Below are 27,482 nucleotides of genomic sequence, written 5' to 3' on the forward strand. Positions count from 1 at the left end.
TTATTTTAAATATGTAAGGATTTGTAATTTGAATGTCTACTTGTTCAATATTATATAATTTATATTAACAATGTTAGTTTGACGAATAAAGCTTAAAGATCCGCGAGTAAAAACCATCATCATCATTTCAAAAATGGAATTAGAAGTACAGAATTTTTCATAGATACTATTTTGAAGGATATGTCTATATCGCCTTGACTTAGGTAACGTTGCTGTCACAAGATACGCAATTTTTTTTTTGGTTTTGAGCACTGCTGTTTAGTTACACAATACCTGAATAATTATTAGGCACACGTTATGTAATAGTTTTGTAATGTATGTTGTTATATTTAAGTTAGATTTATTAGTTTCTTATATAACCTAAAAAGCTTACATATGTGTGGAGTAAAAAGGTCCAAATCAACCTTTACCCTGGCAAAATTGTACACAATAAAAATTAGTAAATAAAAAAGTTTATTAAGTTTATATTTTACATGGAGTAAAATAAATAAATAGTTATTCTGACGAAATATTAAGTTAAGGTTACGTACAGTTTATCTCTGTAAAAAATGTACCCATAAAATCAATAATTTGTGGTTGAAAATTGTAGCTATTATTTCTTAAAATCCCTTTAAAATAAAACTAAGACATTGGGTCTGTTTGCACCCTTGCTGTTCCATACAACCCCTTTTATGAAGTAAAAAAAATCAGGTGACAAAAATTTGAAAAAAAAGAAATCAGTAATAACATATTTGTACAGCTTAAAATTATACTGAACATAGTCAAATAGTTGTTTGATATATGTTATTTGTTGTGGTGTAGTTGGTGTTTGTATAATCACTAAACTCATAGTATAATTACTAAAAGTCAAACTGGACTTTTTTGTGTTTTGTATTTTTTATTTATAAATCTAAATTCAACAAATTACCGGATTTCCACAATACATTCTATTTGCCCGCCCAAAGCAATTTGAATAATCATACATTTTTTCCAGTGTTATTTTCTGTTCGCCCGAGCATAAAGTTCAAACAAAATTCGATATTATTTTAATATGGATAATTCATATATCTAATTACAATTAAACCGATAGCAAAAACAAATCGATACTGCTGAACAATATTTGTTCTGATTATAATTCATTATTGTTATCGGGAAAAACAACAATATAGGCAGCCATCGGCTCTGTAATTCGATAACCATTAACATAATTACGCAAACATTGCTCAAAATGCGATGAGGATTTTGCTCAGGCGAATATAAATATCGAATATCCGGAGAATTTGTTAAAAAATGTAATAAATGATGTAATATACAGTGTAAGAAAACATGTTGGCATGTTTGCTTTATATAGAATATTGAGAAAGCGCGTTATTAAAAATTTTAATTGAACAATCTTATGGTAAAAGCTGAGAAAGCTCAGTGTTGTATACAGGTTGTCCTAGACCCTAAAGTCAAGTCAAACTGGGTTAATAGTATTGACAATTAAGGTCAAAAAATTAGAAAAAAATACTCATGTTGTTGAAGATCATGATCTTGACAATTAAGATCATAATAAATTAGAAATTCTCATGTGGGTGAAGATCATGAGCACTTAGAACTTTAAATTCATATTTGCTACAAGTTTTCAAAAATCCAATTGAACAATTTTATTGTAACTGCTGAAAAAGATCAGTTTAATGTACAGAGTAACCCAGATCTTAGCAGTTCTGAAAAAAATTATAAAAAGAATATCTCAAGTTATTAAGAAATTATGAGCTTTTAAGTGCAACCTAGAGCTTTGCGGAAATTATGACCATCTTTAGGTTATTGTGGTTAATTTTTATAAATTTTTCATAACTTTGGACCCGTATAATATTTCCAAGACCACAAGAAAAAATGATAACATATTTGCCACAAACTTTCAAGAATTCAATGGAACAATTTAATGTAACAGCTGAAAAAGCTCAGTTTAATATACAGGGTGTCCTATACCTTACCCATTCTGTAAAAAAAATGAAAACGATTTTCACGTTGTTTGATAATTATGAGCTTTTAAGTGCGACCTAGAGCTTGGGTGTAATTATGACATTTTTTTTGGATATTGTGGTTGATTTTTGTTAGTTTTCTTCATTTAAGCTTTGGAACCGTAACCGTGAATATATTCTAAGACCACAGTGAAAAAAATAAGAACTCATTTGCCCCAAGTTTTCAAGAATTCAATTGAACAATTTTAATGCAACAGCTAACCTAGAGCTTTGGTGTGATTATGATAATTTTTCGGATAGTGGGGTTAATTTTTATTAATTTTGTTCCATTAAACTTTGAAACTGTAACCGTGAAGGGCCACAAGATAGAAATATATTTGCCAAGTTTTCAAAATTAAGTTTGAAAAATTTAATGTAAACAACTGGAAAAACTCAGTGTAATATACGGGATTACCTAGATCTTACCTGCCCTAAAAAAAAAAAAATATTTCTAGTTGTTTCAAATTTACGAGCTAGTGCAATCTAGAGTTTTGTCTAATTCATCATTTTTGAAAATGGTGGTTAATTTTTTGTTCATTTGAACTTTGAAACCATAACCGTGGTTAATATATAAAGTAACCGTGGTTAATAAAATCTTAATTTTTGAAAACTTGGGGCAATTGTGTTATTATTTTTCATATTATACATATTATATTTTTATATTATTCATGGTTTCGGTTATCAAGTTTAAATAAACAAAATTAATCAAAGTTATCCACAATAACCGAAACATGGCCATAATTTCACCAAAGCACTAGGTTGCACTTAAAAGCTCATAATTTATAAACAACGTGAGATGATATTTTTTCTAATTTTTTCCAGGAAAGATGAGGTCAATATTATTACTTCGTTAAGATCCGGAAAACACCCTGTATATAAATACTTTTTAATCAAGTATGGCCAAAAATCTTTTTACATAAACTTTGAAAGATCTTGAAATAATATTATCGTTCCTTATTATTGAGTAGAGCTTTCTTAAGATAATTAAATAAGTAAATAACTTTGATATTGGTTTAATTACCAAATATGTAAGTACAAGAATTTTAATAATTAATGTTTAAAATTCCAAGTTCATAACGTAAACGAACAAGGAATATTTCATCATTTAAATTGTATTTTCCGAAACTTTGTGTATATCAAATAATAAATTTTAATAAGAAACGGTTTTTCTTCATTTTTACAAACACCAAAATGTTCGTTCCGAGTTGATAACTTCACTTACGATTATTCCTTGTCGTATTCCATTTATTTTCTGAAGAAAAGAAAAAAGAAAACCTTTATTTTTGCGAATCTCTTGCTAATAATTTATTTAAAAGAGCCAGAAGAAAGGAAATTACAGACAAAAACTGTTTAGAAATATGGTGACATTTGTGCTTTGAACTATTTGATGCAGTAAAAAATAATTAAAGGCAACCCAAAAGGTGTTTCATCTTTATGTGATGAATTCATTGTTACAATTTCAGTAACACTATTTTTTATTGATGCAGCAATGTCAGGCTATAAGAGCAATTTTCATTCGAAAGTATATTGCAATCCATATTTTCAAATTAAAACTGATGTCACGGCTACTTGACACCAGGCTGTCCAGGCAAAAATCCATGATTAACCCACAAAAATCCCTTTATTAGAACTTAATTAATTCTCCAATAAAAAGCACAAATAAAATCTAATGTCAAGATACAAGTTGCAATCCATATCGCTCGGAGTGGTAGCTTTTGAAAAAGATGTTCTGTTTACATTTCTACCCCTACAATTTTTCATCCCCGAGTAGGTATATACAATTACAGGCACTTGTTTATACCCCTTGGGTTGTTTGTTTTCAATTTGATTTTTTTATTTCTGCTTTAAAAGATACATCATTCTTTTATGCTGGCGGCTTGCTAATATAATGTTGTTGATGAAATGCAGCTCGTTTTGTATAAAAAAATATTAAAATGGCAGAAAATTATTTTATTAATGAGGAAGATGCAGGGTAGTATTGATGAAATTTATTATATATAAAAGTCACATATACGTACAATTGAAATAATTTTATTTATAAAAATTTACCAAAACTTAAAAAAATACACATGTCACAAATGCATTTCAAGCAACTTTTTTGAAGTTTCAAAATTGGTTCAGTCTTTTTGTGACGTGAACGAAATATATATTTTTTGAGGAAACGCCGTCGTCTGTATTAACACAATAATTCGATTATTGTCTCTAATTACACTCTCTATAATATTCATCTCTATACGTCACTATTTGTCTCTCACAATGCAGGTCAAAAATCGGTTCGCATATAAACACGTACACTTACATACACATTTCAAAGTATTGGTCCCAAGCGATTCAGAATGATTTGAAACGACTTGTGGCAAATTTGACAAAAATTCCCGACAGGTAAAGAGTTGAGTTAATAAACACGAATTAAAATTAAGCAATATTTATATTAAATAAATATTGGTTTAGTGAGAAGCTATTCAGAATGAACTAAAATTTGGAAAAAACATGAAATGAGCAATTTGAATTTTCTGGTGAAAGCATGAACTTTTTCTTTTGAGAAAAAAAGGCCTTAGAAGAAAGTACAAGGCATTAAGATATTTAAGAACTTAATATCAGAAAACTTTTAATTATCATTAGATATTTAACACAACCATTAGGTCTTTTTTAAAGGTATTCTAATTTTTCTATTAGTGTTGCTCTTAGAAAAATCATATTATTTGCTAAAGCTTTAAAACTCTGATAGATTATTTCAAGATAAGATATATTTTCAAGAAAATTTTATTTATTCCTTAGAAGCTTGTTCAAGTCTTAACAAAGAAAAGATTTTAATATTTGAGATCTTTTATTTATTATTAGATATTTAACACAACCATTTTTCTATTATTGCTGCTCTTAGAAAAATCATATTTTTGCTAGAGCTTCAACATTTAATAGATCATTTCATGATAGAATATATTTTCAAGAAAATTTTATTTTTTGCTTTGAAGCCTTTTCTGGAAAAGACATGGAAAAAATTAAATGAATAAAAGTAGCAATTAGAATTTTCTAATAGAAGAATAAACTTTGCGAAGAAAGATCTTAGAACTTAGTACAAGGCACAAAGATCTTTAAGAACTTAATATTCAAGAAGTTTTATTCATTATTAGATATTCAATATAATCGTTAAGTCCTTTCAAGGTATTTCTGAAACTATTAGTATTGCTCTTAAAAAAGTTTTTTTTTTTTTTTTACTAGAGCTTTAGAGCTTTAGAACTTAATAGATCATTTCATGATAGGATAGATTTTTAAGAAAGTCTTATTGTTTGCTTAGTAAAATTACGAAAGTTTTACGATATTTGGGTAATTCTGTCCGTAGTCATATGAGGCTAATATTTATTGAAAATTTATAAAAATTTATTAATACTTTGTTTTATTTTTCTACTGGATACATATAAGTAGACAAAATCATACGATTAGTATGCAAATCGAAGCAAGTTTTTTTCATCTTACATTAAGCAATAGCAGCTAAATAAGAGTAAGAAAGCTTTTCAAAGTATAGTTTATATTTGCGGAGATAAAAATTAAATTTAATATTAAATAACTTTGATTTTATAGATTTACTATCAAGATTCCTTGCAGTGGAATCTCACCTGGTATTTTTTTCACGTAAGGGCAACCCAGCTGTTATTTTTTACGAGTAGACTATATTTTTATATGTATATCTAATGGTGTTGGGGTATATTTAATATATTGCAGAAAGATCTACGAGAGGCGATTTTCACTAGAGATTAAATTTGAGATTTATAACCTCGAGTGTGAATTTGATACCATTTTGCTTGTTATCGAGCTGGCCGATACAATGTACTACTTTGTTTAGACCTTACCACCCATTATACCACGACAGATTCCTTTTTTTCATAAAATTGATGGAAAAATAATTATAGAAAATTGATTGTAGTACTTGGATTTTTTAAATATTATTCTTTTCAAATCATTTAAAAAATTTAATAATTTAGTCAACAAATCCAGTTATTTTTCTATTTATTTGAAATGTGATATTGACTGTAATGCTTACATTGATATGAAGTAAATTAAATTGACACTAGTTTAATTCTTCGTAATTTTCTAAATAAAATTTTAAACATTCACATTAAGATAAAAGATAATATAAAGTAAACATGAGAAAAAAAGCACAAATAATGATATAAAGCATATTATTATGTGAGTTACTTCTGTTTTTGTAACTGCCAAAAAGCTTACTATCAAATCCATGGTGTGAAAAAAGCACCACAAATTTCACCTAGTTCCAAGATTTGTCTAGTTTAAAATTAATTTTATAGTTATTCTTTTCTTGATACTACGTTTATTTTTTTTCACAGATTAAAAGAAATAAAACATTTTCAAAAAAGTCGTCATAAATTTGAATTCAAACAACTGTTAGCTATGCTATTTGCATGACAAATGGATAGAATAAAATAAAAATAATATATAATATTATCAATATTATATGTATAATAATTGTATTTTAAAGTTCTATTGGACTATTCTGTGGGCTATGTATTAAGAATAAAGAAAATGTGTGAATAGATTATATACTACCACTATATTAGTTTCAATATGTTACTACATAGTGACATATAGATATGAATATTGTAGAGAGTGTGATTAAAGACAATAAACGAGTAATTAGAGATGTGGTGTATTAATAGAGACAAACAAAGTTAACACATTTTTTTACGATGAAGCATTTCATGTTTCTAAATATTTTTAGCAAAATAAATGCCAACTGCTAAACATAATTATAATATTAGACTTAAAAGCACTTTTCGTAACATTAGAGTGAGTTTTTAACTTCCCGTAGGGTAAGTTATTGTAATGGGCCGAAAATCGGAATTGAATTTTTTTGCATTTCTCGACGTTTTGAAGGTTTCTGAACATTTTGGCATACTTCAGAAAAAATGGATGTGTGTGTGTGTGTGTATGTATGTATGGATACAAATTTTCTCCCACGTTTTCAGGCGTACGGATCAACCGATTTGAATGGTTCAGAAAACATTCGATTCCTATTGATAGGGAGAAGAGCTGATTAGTTTTTGACAAAGGCAGGTCCACCCGTTTCGGAGATACCGAGCAAAGAGTGCAGAAAATAGAAATCGAGTTTTTGAGAGAACGGAGCATCCGATTTAAATGATCTAAAAACATTCAATTAGTAATGATTGGGAGAAGGGGTTATTAGTTTTTCGCAAAGGTAGGCCCAGCCATTTCGGAGATACAGAGCTAAATGTACAAAATATTGCAATTTTTGAGAGAACTAAGCGTCAGATTCAATTGATTCAAAGAACTTTCTGCTTGTCTTAAAAAAATAATTGATTTTGAAAAAAAAAATTGTTTCAATTTTTTTTTTTTTTTTTTTTTAATTTCTTGTATATCGGAAATAATTCAGATTTTATTTTTAATTCTGACTATAGTTCTAATATACTTTAAACAAATAATTTCAACTCTGCAATTTAGTTTATATAATTCTTATAAATATTAGACAATGTTACAATATTTATAATAATCTATTTGAAAACATTCAATATTCCTCGAACATTTCGTTACGGTACGGGAAGTTCCAGCAATTTGCCTTAAGGCACGATGCCACCCACCCCACTAGTTATTATTGCAACTGAACTCAACAATTTGATTGATTTATGTTGCTGTATAAATCAACTACTTAAGACAATATTTAGTCAAAAGGTTGTTCACCCATGCCCCTAATATACCACGTAAGAGAAATATGATAGTGTTTGCAAGAGTTAGTCTATCTATTGCTATTCTATGTACTTCGGCGATACTATTCAGAGGGAGGTACTATCTCAGCTGGATGGATAGGTGCATACATACTCCTGAATATATTATATAAATGTGAAATACATATACATCACATAAATACCTACATATTGATATATTATACACTATATAACGTAAAGAGAAACTTGCATTTCCTAATTGTTTGTCTAAATTTTATTTGACGTAATTTTGCTTGAGCATATTTATTATACTTGAACTTTATGTGAACAGAATAGTAGAATCACTTATTGAAGTGATTCTCTAAATATGAATGTAATATTTATCAGATAAACTTATATGCGTGTTTGAAAGTGTGTGTGTATGTGTGCGAGTGAATGACATAAGCCAAATAGCTCATAGAATTGTCACGTATTCTGATTGCTATTGAAAATAAAATTAAAAAAAAAAAAAAAAAAAATTACTGCCATCAAAAATAATACATTCACGCTTTAAACTGAATAAAGCTGAATAATTTCAAAAAGTCATGGATATATATGTTTATGGTTTTTTACTCAAACATGTCAAAAAGTCATAGATATATGTCCATGGTTCAAAATCAAAATGTGTCGAAAATATTAACATTTATTTTTCACTTCAATCTAAAAGGTCATCGATATCCTTGACTTTTCATGGTTTTTCACTCATTTGAAAATGAGTGCACATTTACAGTACTAGTAATTTTCTCTCTCGCATTACTATACGCATTCCTCTAAAGAAATTCAATATAACATTGTTCCATAATATTTTTCCAGTATTTATTTATATTTTCCATAACAAAATCCTTCACCCTGGGTGCGATAAAACGTAGTAAATCCTGTTGTAATGCGATATATTCAGGTAACTCTATACTGGAGTGACACTTCTTCTCCATTTGTTTGATTGTTTGCTTACAAACTCTTCGATGACAGAATCTGTTTGTAGTTTTTGCTATCAATCGCTTTTTCTCGATTTTTGTTTATTTTTCTATCGGATATTGTGAGTGTTTTTTGAACTCTTGCTATATGTACATAAGATAAGCGATGGGGTTGAAATAGTGATATCTTTTTAAATAAGTATGAAAGACAAGATTTTTCTTGAATAGAGTGATTGTTATAGGAAAATAATATGCATATATATATATATATATATATATATATATATCCAAACCATTTATAAACAATGCACTGTTTGTGTGCATCAGAAAATATTTGTTCAATTGGAAAAATGGGAGGCGTGAAAAAATAAATTGTGTTTTTATATTGATGTGATGCTAGTTTAAGATTTGAACTTAATTTGCTCAAGTTTAACAGAAGTATGTGATTTCCTTATTATTCTGAACGCTCAAATAGATAGTTCACAAAGTTTGTCATCGAAATCGGTATTTCATTGAACTAAACTCCTTCACAAATAGATTTATATAGTGCGAAAGTAATATCGAATGACTTCCTATAGTTAGTTTTGGTACTTCATCTTTTACTCGGAGATTATATTGCACTTAGATGGTTTTGCAGAATGTTTGAAGTTGCAATAGAATTGTTATTACTTGCTAAAATCGTAATGTTATTGGCAAATGTAACATTCAGCTCGATCTCACTTTCAATTAAATTTGATATAAAATTTTTAATTTTTAATTGAATTTATTTAAATGTTATACACATTGTTTTAAATTAATATGACTGTTACAACTATCAATAAATTTTAGCCAATATTTAATATTATTAACTGATTTGCATTAGTATTAAATTAACTAATATTAATAATTAATTAATATTAAATCAGTTAATAAGGATTGACTATTTTTCACATGACAGGGCATAGAAAAGTTGTTGGTTGGTTTCCAGTTTATATATATATATATATATATATATATATATATATATATATTAGGTTGTCAAATATCTCCCTTCCGCCTTTTTGTATTATAAACCAATTGCAAAAAAGCGGAAGGGAGATATTTGACAACCTAATATAATTTTTGCAGAATAAGCAGGTATCATGCCTTTTGTTAATACTGTTTTTATCCATGATAATGAAGCACGATTCTGCAAACCGTCTTTGAATAGGTATCCGTTCGTCGTAAAGTAAACCTGGCATTTTAAAAGTTGAACGAGAACTCGAAATTTTATATTATATTACATAAAATTATTGTCGTGTTGTTTAAGTTTTTTTTATCAAATTATCAAATTTAGTCCAGTTTCTCCCACATAAGTAGAATGACAGTTATTGCAATTTATTTTGTATATAATATTTTTGTATATAATATTGGATGTACGTTCTGAACTAGTAGGTGGTATATATACATATATATATATATATATATATATATATATATATATATATATATATACGAGGTCTGTTCAAAAAGTTTTCGTAATTTTCGTTTTTTCAAAAAAATATTTATTTATTCGTCTACATTAATGTGGTCCCCTTCAAAGTAGTCCCCCCAGATATAATACACTTATGCCAGCGTTTTTTCCAATTTTCGAAGCACCCTTGATATTCACTTTTTGATATGTCCTTGAGCACTCTCGGCGATTTTCTTCAATCGAGGAAAACCGCCGTCCTTTCATGGGTCTCTTCAACTTTGGGAATAGGAAAAAGTCACACGGAGCCATATCTGGTGAATTTTTGCACTTTGCAACACTTTATTTCATTTTTTACGCAAAATTTAATACAAATTCTTTGACTTTTTCAATTCTTCCATTGTAAAAATCGCCGAGCTCAGAAAAACACGTCGAACCTTAGCGACTACCACAGACAAAGTAAACAGTGAATATAGCTGAAAATTTCATCATACTTTAGGGGCATGTATACCAACACAATAAAAAAAAAATTTTGACAATCAGACACTCCAGACCCGCGAAATTTAATTATTAGTAATTCCGGGTACTTTTTGAACAGACCATGTATATATATATATATATATATATATATATATATATATATATATATATGGGTGTATAAATTTTCATCTAATAAGCACCCGACATGTAATCGATACGGCTTTTCTGTTTGACAGACGGGCGAAGGAATAATACACCATTAACATATTTGTTGACCGTGCCTCCTGTTACGTAAAAAGGTATATATTTTATAAAATATATTATAAAACCCTGCGAAATTAGAGATTTTGAGTGGTTTCATATCGAATTACTTCGTGTCATCATTATTCATGTCGCCTTTTATTTTATCTGGGATGAGGTTGATGGATTCATGTTTTTCGATATACACTTGATATGTGTGTTTTTATGTAAAGCATCATGTTGACTGTATTATATATTGTGAATGCTTATGTAAAATAATCAATTAATCAGTTGACTGTGATTGACGAGTATAATTGTCATCGAGAAATAGCAGAGTTTTGTGTACTGACGAGTATTCGCCTTTGCGTATAAATTATTGGTTGCAATTTTAGAGTATTCAAAACATCCAAAATTCCAAATATAATTCTAAATATAATTCCAAATATTTAAAGTATACAAATTTCATGATTTTTAGATTATGTCTAATGATCATATTTGACCGCCGAATGGATTTTTTTTTACTCTTTTCACTAGATCTCCGAAACCGCTAGACCTGCCTTCTTGAAAATTTAATCAGTTCTTTATTTCGTCAGTACAAGTAAAATGTTTTCTTGTAGTGTTTCAGTAGTAAAACTATTCAAATCGGACGCTGCGTTCTCTTAAAAAGTAAGTTACCGTTTTTGGCACTTTTTGCCCCGTACCTTCGAAACGGCTAGACCTGCCTCTGCAAAAAACTAATAGGACGTCTCCTTATCAATAGAAATTAAATGTTTTTTGAATTATTCAATTCAGTTGATCCGTGTTCACAAAATTGTCGACGAAAATTTGTACCCGCACAACATATACACAAGCACACACATACACACACGCATGCATCCATTTTTTCTAAAGTATGCCAAAATGTTCAGAAACCTTTGAAAAGTAAAGATATATGAAAATTTTCATTTTAGAATTTTTTGTGATTACTATAACTAAGTTAATAATTTTACCACAATGTTAATAAAAGTTCTCAGACTATATATAATAAAAATCGCAAAAAATCACACGAATTCATTCCACAAACTTCTATATCTGTCTCGTCGTGTTTATAATGCTTCATAAACAGAAGTTTTTATCCGATATCGTGAATACATCAAATGGCCATCAAATAAAACTCGGAAAAGCGGCTGTTCAACTTTCCCGGAGCTTTTATGTATATTACTTACACACTTATCCTCCACCGGAAAGTGTCTTTTATACATATATAAAAGAAAAAAGAAGCGGAGAAGTTTTTTAAAAAAGTTTTGCTTTTCGATTATAACGCGTTTAAGAGTGATTTTATATGTAAGACTATTCGATTGTAGACGTATAGTTTTCAAAGTAAAATGAATCATTTTAACTATCACAAATTTAATATTATAGTAAGTCGGGAGCACAAACGTTCAATTTGTCTTTAAGTAAATATATTGTCTAAATCAAATGAACTACATTATAACACATAACACGTATCAAACAAACAACTATCTGACTATGTCCAATAAAAATTCCAGTTTCATAAAAATGTGTTTTTTTACTTTATTTATGTGTCCATTTTTACTCCATTGGCGAGGTGACATTGGGATAGCCAAATAGACCCAATGTCTATTTTTAATTTTAAAGTAATGTTACAAAAAAGTAGCTTCATAATCAATTGATGCAACATATAAATATTATGAGTACATTTTTTACTAAGATACAATGTATATAACCTTGATCTGGTAAAATATTCATCAGCAGAGTTCGCAAAAAATCACCAAAGTTTAAAAAAAAGAGCAACGCGTTTTTGACTTAAGACAAAATTAGACTTTTCATAAACGTATTCTTTTAAACGGCTTGAACCGATATCAAGAATTTCAAAGACATTTCATAAACATAGTTTATGTTTGACAGAACTACCTTTTATTAAACATAGTTTGTTTTTTTATACAATCGGCTTTGAAATTAGCAGAAAATTGCAAAATTATTCGTGTATGTTTTAGCCACAAATGCTGAATCGATTTTACAAATCCAAAAACTATTCGTAAGGCATCACTTGGAAATCGTGCTGATTTGTCTTTGACAAGGATCAGTCTGGTCTCTTCTGCATAGCTGGTTTTAATAAGAAGTTTTTGGGCGATTTCCATAAATCTTTATATGGAGATAGTGTCTGGTCTTAATGTACATACTAAAATATTATAGTCCTAAGAAAAGTGGTTTGATTGTAATAAAAACTAGTGATGTATGGCATCGTGCCTTAAGACAAATTGCTGGAACTTCCCGTACCAAAAATTTTTTTTTTAAAATGTTAACATTTTTGTAAAAATTTTACATTGAAGAAAGTAGATTTTTGAGAATCTATAAAAACAAAAATTTATTTTATCGGAAAAAGAAGAAAACTTTTTTGAAAAGAAATGTTTTCTTAATTTTGAAATATTTTGGAAATTGTGATTTTTTTTCAAAGCAATCGTACTGCTTTAACATCATAGAGACAAATTATCGAAGCGCGTAAGCGCCTCGGTGCCGTCTAACTGATAAACATTGGTACGGAACCCATAGAAATGTGAACAAAATTTATACTTATTGTTAAAATCACTATAAAATATCTGATAATTTGATGTGGCAAATGTTGGCATTTTTACTTTTTTCACTAGATCTCAGTAACCGCTAGAATTGCCTTCATGAAAATTTAATCAGTTCTTCATCTTGACCATACAAGTAAAATGTATTTCGAATTATTACAATCGGACGCTCAGTTCTCTTAAAAACTGAGTTACCATTTTTGGCACTTGTTGCCCCGTATTTTTGGAACGGCTGGACCTGCCTTTGCTAAAAACGAATCAGCAATCTCCCTATCAATTGGAATTGAATGCTTTTTGAACCATTCAAATCGGTCGTTTCGTTCTCCAATTTTTTGCGAATAATATAACTTACCCTATGGAAAGTTCATTACCCTACAGAATTAAAGCCAAATCAATTGGCCGAGCTTATAATGATCTTCAATAGTTTTTTACATTATGAAGCTTAACATCAACTCGATGTACTTATAAATCACTCATAAATTAATACATTGATTTCTGATTACATAGATTATTTAAACATGTAGAGACATTCATTCAGCTTGTCTTGAGGCAGAACGCCACTTACAACCAATCTAAGAGAAAATTTTATTTTCTAATAATCTTTATAATTACCTCTTTGCTGGTTTTAAATATAATGCTCTAATGATGAAGTGTATTACCATCAGAATTCCTACAAAAATAATCTACTAACCGTATTGTCTTTGTTTCTCCTAAAAATCCAGCATTCATAATAATTCTTGTACTTGCAGAAAGTTGAAATTGAGAATTCATTGCGGTCTAAATAAATTTAAGCTGCGAATAATTGATCAATCAGGGACTTCTCAAAACTCGTTTTTCCGATAAAAGTTTTCTTGTACAGGGGAAAACAACCATGGTGGTTCGTGGTTGCTCAGCCATCGTATCGAAAGGAATGGCAATTCACAAGTCAATTTCACGCTGAACTTTTTCACATAAAGAACACGGCGCCTCTCTTCTTCTTCCTCTTATACCACGAGAGGGTTTTGGTAGAGAAAGTTCAGAAAGCTCAGAAAGCTCAGAAAGCTCGTTCTGAGGGGATATTACAGTTTTAAACATAAGTGATTTGATCAACAGATTAAGAGGATTGAAAATAGATAAATATTTTTACAGCAAAAAGGATTTAGTCGAAAAACTTTGATTACATCGACTTTTTGGGGTTTCGGCGATTTTTGATCTGAGTTTATAAATATTATGATTTTGTTACTAGTTAATATTTCGAGTTCTGATTTGACTTATATTCAGGGGGTAAAATACACAAATTATTCGAGAAATACAAAAACCGCATTGAATGAACTTTGAAATACCATGTTCAAGAATAAAAAGTTTTATAAAAATAAAAATATTTAAATTATAATTAATGTATAAATTATATAAATATGATGACCACCCTGTTATGAAAAAAAATTACAAATATTTATTTTTTTTTGAAAAAAAAAGGCAAGATTTTGACCTAGTAAATAAAGTGTAACGATTGTAATATTTGTTATATTGGCAAAAGTTTTTATGTACTAATAAGTGACTATATAATTCTAAATATCCAAAACAAATCAAAGCTCTATTTTATTTATGTATAATTAATTTAACACACGTTTAGTGAAAATTATCTTAAAATTCTATATAAAGAATACAACGTTGTTTGCAGAAAATGTACATAATCTTATTAACTTCCCGTAGGAAAAGTTATAGTAATCGCAAAAAAATTGAAAATGAAAATTTTTGCATGTCTTTACGTTTTAAAGGTTTCTGAACATTTTGGCATATCTTGAAAAAATGGACGTATGTGTGTGTGTGTGTATGTTTGTTTGGATACAATTTTTCGTTCACGTTTTCGGGCGCACGGATCAACCGATTTGAATGGTTCAAAAACATTCGATTCATATTGATAGAGAGACGTTCTAATTACTTTTTGGTGGAGACAGGTTTAGCCGTTTCGGAGATATGAGGCAAAAAGTGTCAAAAACGGTAATTCTGTTTTAGAGAACAGAGTACTCGATTTGAATGATACAAAACACATTCAAATGGTAACGATGCGTAAAAGTGGTGATTAAATTTTGGCAGGAGCAGGTCTAACTGTTTGGAATATACGGAGCTAAATGTGCAAAAAATGGCAGTTTTTGAGAGAACTAAGCATCCGATTTGAACGATTCAAACAAGTTTTTGCTTGTTTTGACAAAATAATTGCTTTTGGAAAAAAAATATTACATTTTTTTTCTCAGAATTTTTTTTGTATATCGAAAATAATTGAGATTTTAATTTTGATTCTGTCTAAAGTTCTAAAGCTCACTTATATACTTTAAATAAATAATTTTAACTTTGTAATTCAGTTTATATAATTCTTATGAATATTAGATAATGTTACAGTTTTTATAATAATCTATATGAAAACATTTTAAATTTCTCGGACATTTCGTTACGGTACGGGAAGTTCCAGCAATTTGCCTTAACACACGATGCCATTCACCATTAGTAAATCAATTTATTTTAGTATTAATAAGAGTAGTACTTCATCTTTACTCTTTGACAGAAGTCGAAAAAACATTAAGTTATATATGTGTATAAGTTTTTTAGTCAGTTTATCAGTATAAAAATGAAGTTATTGACGTTATAAATTATTACATAGATAGAAGTTGAGAGACGTATCACTAAAATAAATTATATGAAACTATTTTTTAATTAGTGTTGCATGGTAAATGTTTCTTCAAATAAATTTTCATGCGTTAGTGAAGTTTCAAAATTCATTAGTTTTTAAAAAAAATGAATTTTTGGAGTCGTGAGTTTAAATCTTGTCATGGGTAACCCGACATCGAGCAGCAGCGATGTCCATTCACTTGAAAATATAGATCGAAAATAAGTTTCACACTATTCTTTTCTGAATAGAGTTGCAGTTTGACTCAGTTTACGGACCTAGGACAGTACTATCCATGTTATTAGACCATATCCATATATTTTGTTAAGACAATTATTGCGCATTTTTATTAAAAAGGTTTATGCAACTTGCCTTAAGGCAAAATGAAACTTGCACCTACTAATATGAAAAAAATAACAAAAACTTGCTGTTTTAATTTCTCATAAAGTCACATGAACAGAATAATAATATTGCAGACTGTTTTGACTGTGTCCCACGCCGATATATAAAACCGTGATTGATGTGTCAAAAACTATATGTATATTTTAGTTTATATATATATATATACATATATATTTATATATATATATATATATATATATATACATATATATATATATATATATATATATATATATATATAATTGTATATTCTAGCAATTTTCTGAGTCTAACATCGAAATAGTCGTTCTATTAATAGAGGCACGTGCTAAAAACCGTATTTTGGACCATCCCCATATATAATTCACACATCAATCAGACGAAATCTGACGCCGTGACTTTCCGAAGCCAAATCGCAGTTAGGCATTTATGTTATGTCTATTTTCTCTATTTTCTGGAAATAGATGAAAACATATAGAATCGAAATATATATAATAAAAATACGTTCCCGAAATAGGCAGACGGAATCAAATATAGAATGGTTTTAGTGAAAATTGTCTATTAGAGGAATAATTCATTATGCGTTGTAATTGCAAAAATAGAGATAGAAATCATGAATGTTTGAAGTAACATGAAAATGCACTTTTTGCTTATGATAATCCTAAAGCTAGTGTTTGAATTCTAAAATATATACATGTGTTCCATAATAAAAATCATAGGTATTTTGTCTTGAGGCAAGTTACATGAACTTCCCGATATGTGTAAATAATCGACTTAATCAATAAAAAATAAATTAATTTATGAGTGATTTAAAGTGGATCACACATCATTGAAAACGAACAAACACTCGGAGTATTTTCTGAAAGGAAATTTTTACAAATCAATAATTTTTATAAGTGAACCAGTTTCCATAGGACTTTAATGGTTTAGTGTGTTCATTAAGACCAAGTACTCTATCGTTATACCAAGTAAATAGTCTAATTTTATTTTTAACAAACGTCAAAAAACTACTCATTTTGATAAATTTTTAAAATTTAACTACTTGCCGTAATATTTCAGTGAGTTCTATAAGACCATGATATATATCGCCAAAAAAAGTTCCATAAAAATCGGCTTAAATTTTCTTTTCAACAGTTAATTACAAGAAAACTGCTTAGTAGATTTCCACCTAAAACTAATCAGTATCATTCCCAACTAATATCTTTTGAACAGTTTTTGATTTTTTTAAATCGATTCGGTAGTATGAGCTCAAATGTGGACAAAAAGTTTAACACTTTTTTTCAAATTTTAAAGAAACGGTTCGGCCGATTGTCGCACAAAACTGACAAACGATAGTCCTTATTGAGATACATCAAATAGCTTTTAAATTTCTGAAATCAGTTCAGGCGTTTTTGAGCAAAAGTCATTGAATGGTATAATTTTGACAAATGCCAAAAAAAAAAACGATACTAATTTTTGCAAACTTTGATGAACTTTTAAAATTAAACGACTTGTCGTAGGACCGTGATATTTTAGTATGATCTATAAGACTATGGTATCTACCGTCAAAAAATTAATAATAAAAATCGTCGAAAACAATTATTTGTAACGCTTTATTACAAGAAAGCGGCCCGGCCGATCTCTACTGAAAAGTAATCAGCACGATTCTTAACTAATATTTTTCGAACGGTTTTTGAATTTTTAAAATCGATTCAGAATTGCGAGCTAAAACGTGGACAATTTTTTTTCACTTTTCTGCAATTTACAAAGAAACGGCTCGACTGATCGTCTCTGGCGAGCGTCTAATGGCTTTTAAATTTTTGAAATCGGTTCAGCCGTTTTTGAGAAAACGTCGATTTACGGCAAAAAATTTGTTCACATACACATACTTCTTTCAAATTTAGTCGCATTCGACTCAGAATGGCTCGAAACGTCGAGAAAACATAAAATTAGCGAATCGAATTTTTTTATGAAAACAAATTTCTCTTTCGGGAAGTTAATAAATTATTTTTAAGAAAGCTTTTGCTTTGTTATCAAAAATATTTATTATAATCCAGTGTAGATTTAAAAAAAAATCTATAAAAATAAAATGTTTAACAATCAATTAAAAACAGTCAGCCCGATTTTTCAGAACTTATAAGCACGATATCCAACCAACATTTTTCGAAAAGATTTTGAATTTTTTAAATTGATTCAAGATTGTTAGCTAAATTGTAGACAAAAAGTATTTTACTTCTTTGCTAATTACAAAGAAACGGCTTGGTCGATCATTGTGCAAAACTAATCAACGAGCGTTCTAATTGGAATACATCGAGTGACTTTTGAAGTTTTGGAATCGGTCTAACCGTTTTTGAGAAAACCTGGATGAAAAATCGAAAAATCTGCTCACATGCACAAATAAACACATATTTTTGAAATTTGATGAACTCATCGTCGATTGTCTTGCTGTAACATAGGGAAGTAAGAAATACAAAATGTTATATAATTTTGTTATAAAGATTCTGTGGTTCTATCTTCTCTATATTTTGAAATTTTCCTCCTGAGTCGTACACATAATTCTCACTCAATTTATAAATTATTTTACTGGCATTAAGAAAATAGATGTCTCAAAATAAATACTTCATCCAGTGTTCCATTTAATTCCATGTTTCTAAATCCAGCACAATTACTGTGGCTCAAATATAATTACCGAATGCTTCTGTATAAATTTCCATTCTCCAATATTATCGTTCCATTGATTCGAAAATAGCAGAAAGTACACATCCTGCGATATTTTCATTATTTCATCAGTCGTCTCTCACGAATAAAACATCGTAGAAACAATTGATTGTACAAACATTCGTTGTTTTAATTTCTGCTCGTGTGCGGAACAGAAAATATTTGAAAATTTATTTTTGCATTCTCAATAGCCTCCTGTGTATGATGTTTCATTTGATTTGGTCAGCAGAAACTATTGTTTGCGACGTGTTATTTTTGAAATTCGAAGTTAGACGTGCAATATGCAATTTTTAAAAATAGATACAGGAGGTTTTTCTGTAGATTTGTTACGATCACACTTCCAAAGAATATTTCTGAAAAACGGATATTAAAATTCAAGGAGAGTAAAGTTCCGTCGTGCAGATTCGGGAATAACTAATGAATAAATTAAATAACATATGATTTAAACTAAAATTATTACTAATTATATATTAGTAAAGATGGGAATGACAACTTTTTTTTTAATTTACCAGTTAGCTAGGAGAAAAGTAAATTAAATGGTAACATAAAATTTGTCTACATGGAAATACTGAAGTAGAGTTCTTAAAAACAATGAATTAGTCATAAAATCAAATCATATAAGAAAAGAGCGAGTGTCACAACCGTCCCTGAGAGTGCAGACTCTCATTTAAATATAGATTAAAAATAATCATTTAAACAAAGCTAACGAATAAAATATAACAATATATAACAAAACATATTTATAAACAAAGTTAATAAGAAGTCCCTGTAAAATCCTTTTTTTCTTGGATTTGTTCACGAAAATAGCATCACATATTAATAGAACAACAAAAGAATATACTGTGTGAGTAAATTATATATTGAGAGAAAAATAGTGATATGTAGAGATAAATATTGTAGAGAGTGTTATTGGAGACAATAAACGAGTAATTAGAGATGAGGTGTATAAATTACTAAGAATTCACTTCCCTTAGGATAGTTATAGTAATGGGCCAAAAATCAAAAATAATTTTTTTTGCATTTCTCGACGTTTTGAAGGTTTCTGATCATTTTGGCATACCTCAGAAAAAATGAATGTGTGTGCGTGTGTGTTTTGTATCTCCGCATTTTTTCGTCCACGTTTTCGGGCGCACGGATCAAACGATTTAAATGGTTCAAAAATTATTGGATTCCTACTGATAGGAGATATGTTGATTAGGTTTTGGCAAAGGCAGGTCTAGCCGTTACGGCGATGAGGAGCAAACAGTGCAGAAAACAGAAATCGAGATTTTGAGAGAACGGAGCATCCGATTGGAATGATCAAAAAAACATTCAATTTGTAATGATACGGATAAGTGGCGGTTAGTTTTTGACAAAGGCAGGTCCAGCCGTTTTGAAGATACAGAGCTAAATGTACAACAAATGGCAGTTTTTTAGAGAACTAAGCATTCGATTTGAATGATTCAAAAAACTTTCTGCTTGTGTTGACAAAACAATTCCTTTTTTTGATAAGGGCCATAGCAACGCTATGTTATCTGCTGTATTAACGCAGAATTGAGGTCTCGAAACCCACCTTATCAATCGTACTATTTAGTATTAGCAATTATTTTATAACAATACCTTTAACCAAGATTGATCATCAAGGTAATGAATGATCTATCCTTTCCTCTCCAAAATATTCTATTGCATTGAATAATTATTAATTATAGCGTAAAGAACTTTTAATAATGAAGCTCGCATAATATAATGCTTCCTTCCTTCCGTTTAAACTATCGGAACAGTTTATAATGAAACCTTTGACTTGCGGGAGAATACCCCGACGAACAAAGTAAATTACTCGAACTTTGTGCAAATTTAATATTTCAACGCCGAACTTAATAGTTTCTTTTTTTGAAGTCGAGTAATTGAAACAGATTTATTTTAAATATAATATAATAGATTAAATGAGTATGCCAAAATGTGTTTTTAATTCATGATGTCAATATCAATATTTTTACGTGGTGGTCATTTAATTGCAAAGAGTTACTTTAAATGATGACATTTGGATATATGTTAGTCTAAAAATAGATTCTAGTTTTTTTAATTTGATGAAGTTTTTCATTTGGCGCATACAATATATTTTTCATTTAAATCAAATAGTTTTGTGAGTGCCATTTCTACCAAAATCAAAATTAATCGTGTTCCATCCATAATTATATTGGGGCAATTGATCCTGGATAGATGGATTCTAGTACATAGCACAACTTTAGTACAAACGATTTACAAAGAACTCACAATTTTATGATTTTTTTTTTTAAATCAACAAATTTTTATTATATCTCAGAAAAAATAAAAGATACGTATACAGGTATATGAATAAAAATTTAAAGTCTTTTTCTGACTAATTATTGCTCTTTAAGTTTTTTCTGTTTTACAAACATTGATAGAGTTATGATTCTCAAGATTGATAGAGGTTCTATTTAGCTCTTTAACTGTTTGCCGTTTCAAAATAAAAGAAGTTACAGTAACATTTATGATAAAGAAAGTTGTAGCCATTTTAACTATCTTCAAAATAATATATTACAAGTTCTGAAAAAAATCAGAATACAAAGAGTAATTATAAAATGACCAAACGGTCGAAGGCCAAATAAATAAATAAAAAAAATAGTAATAATTCAATAAATGCAGTTACAATAACCTTCCCGGAGGGTGGAGACGGAATGCTAATTATTTTTACTTCGGAGGTTAAATGTAAAGAGATAAGCCTTTTTCCAAAATATCATGCAAATTGGAGCACAGTGAAAAAATTCACATGTTCACTCTTTTTTCATGTCCATTTACTGCACTAATTTAGTTGATCGTAGATTGAATAGTGCACATGCGAACAGGACTTGACAATTTAATTCGCTTCAAATATGAACTTAAGTAATAATGTATATTGAATTATTTGTGAGTAAAATGTAATTTAGATATTATAATTACTAAAAGCCCGTTAAAATACGATACGGTACGGTAGGCAATGAAAAATATAGGCAACATTACTGAAGCTATTATTTTGGACAAAATAACCCAAGGTGATATTGTACCATTACCGCGGATAGTATATGTTAATTAATTCTTTAATATTAATATTCTTTAATTCTTTCGTTAATTCTTTCTAAAATTGTTAATACTGTACTGTTTAAAAGACTGCAATTTCACGTGGCTGATTTCAATTTTACAGTGCAATTAAAGAGCTAAGTGTGGGTTTTGAGCCTCATTTTATTAAAAGCAGTTGTACATTTAAAATCACCCATATAAATGTATATACATTTCTGTATAAACTGTAGTGTAAAAAACAGAACTTCTGAATTGTAGACATGGGTACAGGACAACGTCTGTCGGGTCACCTAGTATATATATATATATATATATATATATACATATATACATACATACATACAATCTTATATCTACCACTAACCTTTAAGATTTCTTTCGCCCTGTCTCCAAGTAATTTTTGGAGCTGGTCTACCATCAAATGCTTCACAAAACAGAAGCAATTGGGCACCTTCTCGTAGAGGTCCCAAAGCACTATTATGGGGCAAAGTGTCCCCATTTTCGTCAGCAAGTACCACCTTTGTTGGTGCCACTAAAATTAAAAATAGTACATATAAAACAATGTATTGGAGATCATATCGTACTACTAACATACTCATAGGAAACAAATACAATAAACATCATACATCAGAATAATAAAAAATATGGCGATAATATGGCTTTATTATCAGCTTTCAACCTAATTTCTTTTGTGTACCTCTACTGTATTACAGAAACTAGTTACTCTAATCATAATCAACCATATTAAATTCGATTTTGTGATTACATCCCACAAATCCAATAATAGTTACGTTGATCAGGACGACAATAGTCGAATAGAATTATTTAGCTCTATAGCCAATATCGGATTGATAACTAACTCATTAGGTTATATTTCTAATTAAATTCCACACATTTCTGTAATATACACCTGGATATGAGATGAGTTTCGCAATTTCGCTACCGAGCGAGTTAATTTGACAGGAATACATAGAAATTAATAGAAAAGGAGCTAGCGTAAATGTCATAATGAAGTTTTACTACAATTACTTTTATTGTGGTATGAGCTTTTGCAACCACAAGGTTTCAGGTTGAATACCCGTATGAAACGGACTGATATCATGCAGTCTTAAATACTTACAGATCTTGAAAAAAATTGAATAGATACTTAAAGATATTTTAATTATATATATATATATATATATATATATATATATATATATATATATTATATTATTGTATAATAAAATAGACAAATAATATGTATATATAAAATAAAAATTGTTTCATAATCTCCCATATCAGACACCTCTGTCCGACTGAGATATGAATAAATAAAAAAAATCTAATGAGCCTATTCTAGGATAACGAGGTTTTGTTACGTTATCAGATTCCCATGGTATAAACATGTTTTCACGTAAGAGAATGTTTTTCAGGCACCTATTTTATTTTGATAAATCATATTTTCCTCATGTTGGCTCTCAATGTGTTGGAGGTCAAAAAATTGTCAAAAAAGCTATATCGATATTAAAATGAAAATTTGTTTAAAGTTTTTATACTGTCAATAGCTAATGATTAACCTAGCAGAAATGTTAAAATAATATTAGTTTGACTTCATGCATATTCTACTAATACGTGCAAGTCTTCAGTAGAATAGGGTGGATATTTGACTCAGTAATTTTATAAAAACTCATAATTTAAAAATCTCTTTCTTAATATTTTTAAATCTTTGTCATCTGTCCCTTTTTGCCAACAGATTCAACACCTTTTTTTAATTGTAAAGAAATTTTATGCTGCCGTATTCAACCGTAAGTTATAGAACGCCCAATTAGTTCTGATCATAATGCATTATTATTGATATATTTTGAATATTTTATTTAGAAAATAAATTAAAAAATTAAAAAATTAAAAATACTTTCATTTATGATTTCATCTGCAGAATTAATTGATTTATAGAAGTATCTATTTGCTTTCAAAAGCCAGATTAATACTACTAAAAATCATTGCGATCACTATTTAGTGGTGATTAGTTTTTGGTAAGGGCAGATCCAACCGTTTTGAAGATACCGAACAAAATGTAAAAAATGGCAGCTTTTGAGAGAATCAAGCATCCGATTTGAATGATTCATAACTTTCTGCTAGTGCTGACAAAACGTTTGCTTTTGAGAAAATATTTTTTTTTAAATTTTTTTTATTTCCAAAATAAAACTTTTTTGGATATCGAAAATAAGTCGACTTTTTTTAATTTTAATTCGGTACGGGAAGTTCTAATAATTGGCCTCAAGACACGATGCCAACATCACTAGTTAATTCGAATTTGCTTTATAAATATCAAACAAAATGAGTGAGTAGTACTTTCTGACAAATATACATTTCTGCTTTGGGAAGTTAAAAAGCAAGAACATTTTAGAAGTTTATTAAAATCAATTAAATTTACATACTAAATTTGCAACTAACTGATCAATAAAAATACATAAACTTGCAAAAAATGCTTTGCAAGTTTGTTACATAATAAGCAAGTACGTGTGTATGTTAATGTGAATGCGCGCCAAAATTTGGCACTTGTCAACGCTTGCTAAAAATAGCTGTTTATTAAAGATAAGTGCAAAATGTTTATCAATTTTATCGCTAAAAATCCTGAACAATTCTAAATAATGCACATCCATTTGAAAAGCATCAATTCCGCTAATTGGCATTTGATATATATCGGCAGTAATTAATTGTTGAATTTTTTTTAGAATTTTAACTAAATTATAAATAGGTATAAGTTTAACAAGTAATCAGCCAACATCCTAGAATATTATACACTTACGAAAAGTAGTTTATAATTTAAAAAATTCATTGAAGGTTGTAGTAATTTGCGTGTATGTTGTATTAGGGGCGTTCCCGGCAGTTGAATTTTTTTGAAAAGCTTTATTTTCGAGTAATCAGCAAACATCTTAAAATATTATAGGCTCACGATAAGTATTTTAATAATAAGAATTCATTGAAGGTTGTAATAAGTCGGCTCCAAATGGGACGCCATATTGCGTGTATGTAATAAGGGCGTTCCCCGCAGTTGAAATTTTTATTGAAAAGCAAAGGTTTTATTTTCGAGTAATTATAAAACACTATAAAATATTATAGGCTTACGATAAGTAGTTTAATTAAAAAAAATCATTGAAGGTTGTAATAATTTGGCGCCAAATTAGACGCCATACTGCGTGTATGTATTAAGGGCATTCTCGGCAGGTGAAATTTTTATTAAAAAGCAAAAGCTTTATTTTCAAAATAGTCATAATTTGAGAAGTTGATAAACTTATTTATGTACAAGACGAATGTATTGCTTTTTATAAATTGAGTAGATTATATACATAAATCAGAAATATTCATGAAACCAGCCGCAAGGTATAGTGATGCATAAATCTAATTTAAGGTATAATGACGCTTACATCTAATTAATTCTTAATCATATTGCAATATACAAAATTAAATTAAAATTTTATGTTAGCTACTACGCACCTCACTTTCGCAAAAGCCCGTTTTCAATTGAAAACACAAAAATAAACACAAAATAATCAGGCGCCAAAATAGCTGGCCAATATTGACACTTAACTATACAATTTGTAAAATGAAGACGTTTTGTTTCTTTGGAATAAATAACAAAACATAGAATTAATGTTTGCCACTTCACCACTTTAATGAAAATTTAAAACTTGAACTATCACTGACTCAACTAAATTAAAACCAACGAAAAAGATATTACGTAACCGAATAAAAATGATACACCAAAAAAAAAAAAAATAAATAAACGCACTAAACTTTTAATAGTAATCCAACCAAACCACAAGAAAAACTGACCTCAAATGATAAGCGTGGGTCCAAAAATTTTTGGGAGGAAAGAGATAGATATATTGAATTAGAAAGGGACAAATATAGTGTTGATATATTGCAAACGCGAGATGGCGCCAGTGTTAACATTAATAAATGAAGGAATACTCGTACAGAGGTCTCCACATGTTTAAGGAATGAGAAGTAGATTTGTTTAATATAAGTTAATTTTTGACCGCAAATGGCAGTTTTTTTTCATTTTTTTCATAGGATCTCCAAAAGTTGTTCATTTCGTAAATACAAGTAGAATAGTTTTTAAATCAGTCAAACAGGCGCTCCATTAGCTCAGAAACCAAATTAGTTGAAAGTGGCATTTAGCCTTAAGGCAAGTTGCATGAACTTCCCGAAATGTGTAACAATTGACTTAATTGAGATTTAGATATTTAGATAAAATTTTCAACCGTTTATTTCAAAAATAAAGTTATCGCTTTTAAATAAATCTAACATTGCGATTTCGAATAAAATTTTCTCAAACACATTTAAATTATCTGTAATTATATTTTATATTGTACGGACACGTGCTTGTATGCCCCAAATTTGATACTATTATTATAAATTTTATTGAATATATGTTTGACTCATCACATCACAAAAGCGCATTTGACATAAATTTCGACTACAGTATTTTCTCAAACTTTGACGAATTTTTAACATTAAACTATTTGCCGTAGGACCGTAACATTTTAGTATGTTCTATAAGACTAAGACATCTATCGCTAAAAAAAGTTTCACAAAAATCGTCAATTTTTTTTTGCATTAGTTAATTACAAGAAAATGGCCCGGTAGATTTTTACCTAAAACTAATCAGTATCATTCCCAACCAATATATTTCGAACAGTTTTTGATTTGTTAAAATCGATTCAGAATTGAGAACTGAAACGTGGAAGAATTTTTTACTTTTCAGCTATTTACAAAGAAACGGCTCTGCCGATCGTTGCACAAAACAGAGAAAAGACATCGAAACATATCGACTGGCTTTTAAATTTTTGAAATCGGTCTAGCCGTTTTCAAAAAACGTCGATGAAAGGTCTAATTTTGACAAACGCCATATAAACGATACTAAATTTTGCAAACTTTGACGAATTTTCTAAATTACACGAATTGTCGTAGAGCCGTGAAATTTTAGTATGATCTATAAGACTATGGTATCTACCATAAAAAAAAGAAAATCATAAAAATCTCGGCAATTTTTTTCAACACTTTATTACAAGAAAACGGCCCAGTCGAACTTCACCAGAAACTAATCAGCATGATTCCCAACGAATATCCTTCGAACGGTTTTTGAATTTTCATAATCGATTCAGAATTCGGGCTAAAACGTGTGGACGAAAATTATCTCACTTTTCTGCAATTTATACAGAAACGGCCTGGCCGATCGTCGCACAAAACTGACAAACAATGTTTCTCATCGAAGCGCCTCGAATGGCTTTTGAATTTTTGAAATCGGTCCAGCCATATTTGAGAATATGTCGATTCACGGCAAAAAATCTGTCCACAT

At 29.0% G+C, this 27,482-nt stretch overlaps 1 protein-coding gene across 1 annotated transcript in view; it reads right to left on the minus strand.

Annotated features, from left to right (window-relative positions):
* The window catches only part of LOC113389405, a gene marked incomplete in the record, with an annotated part of 586,125 nt that overhangs the window by 178,107 nt on the left and 380,536 nt on the right, over positions 1–27,482 (minus strand). Inside the window, 1 exon segment of the mRNA XM_026626441.1 lies at positions 22,505–22,667. Within this exon segment, the coding sequence (XP_026482226.1) occupies positions 22,505–22,667 (163 nt within the window).

Source organism: Ctenocephalides felis, unplaced genomic scaffold (genome assembly GCF_003426905.1).
Source record: "Ctenocephalides felis isolate EL2017-DRISC unplaced genomic scaffold, ASM342690v1 CF-g0.4_SCAFFOLD_03573, whole genome shotgun sequence".
NCBI classification, from domain to species: domain Eukaryota; kingdom Metazoa; phylum Arthropoda; class Insecta; order Siphonaptera; family Pulicidae; genus Ctenocephalides; species Ctenocephalides felis.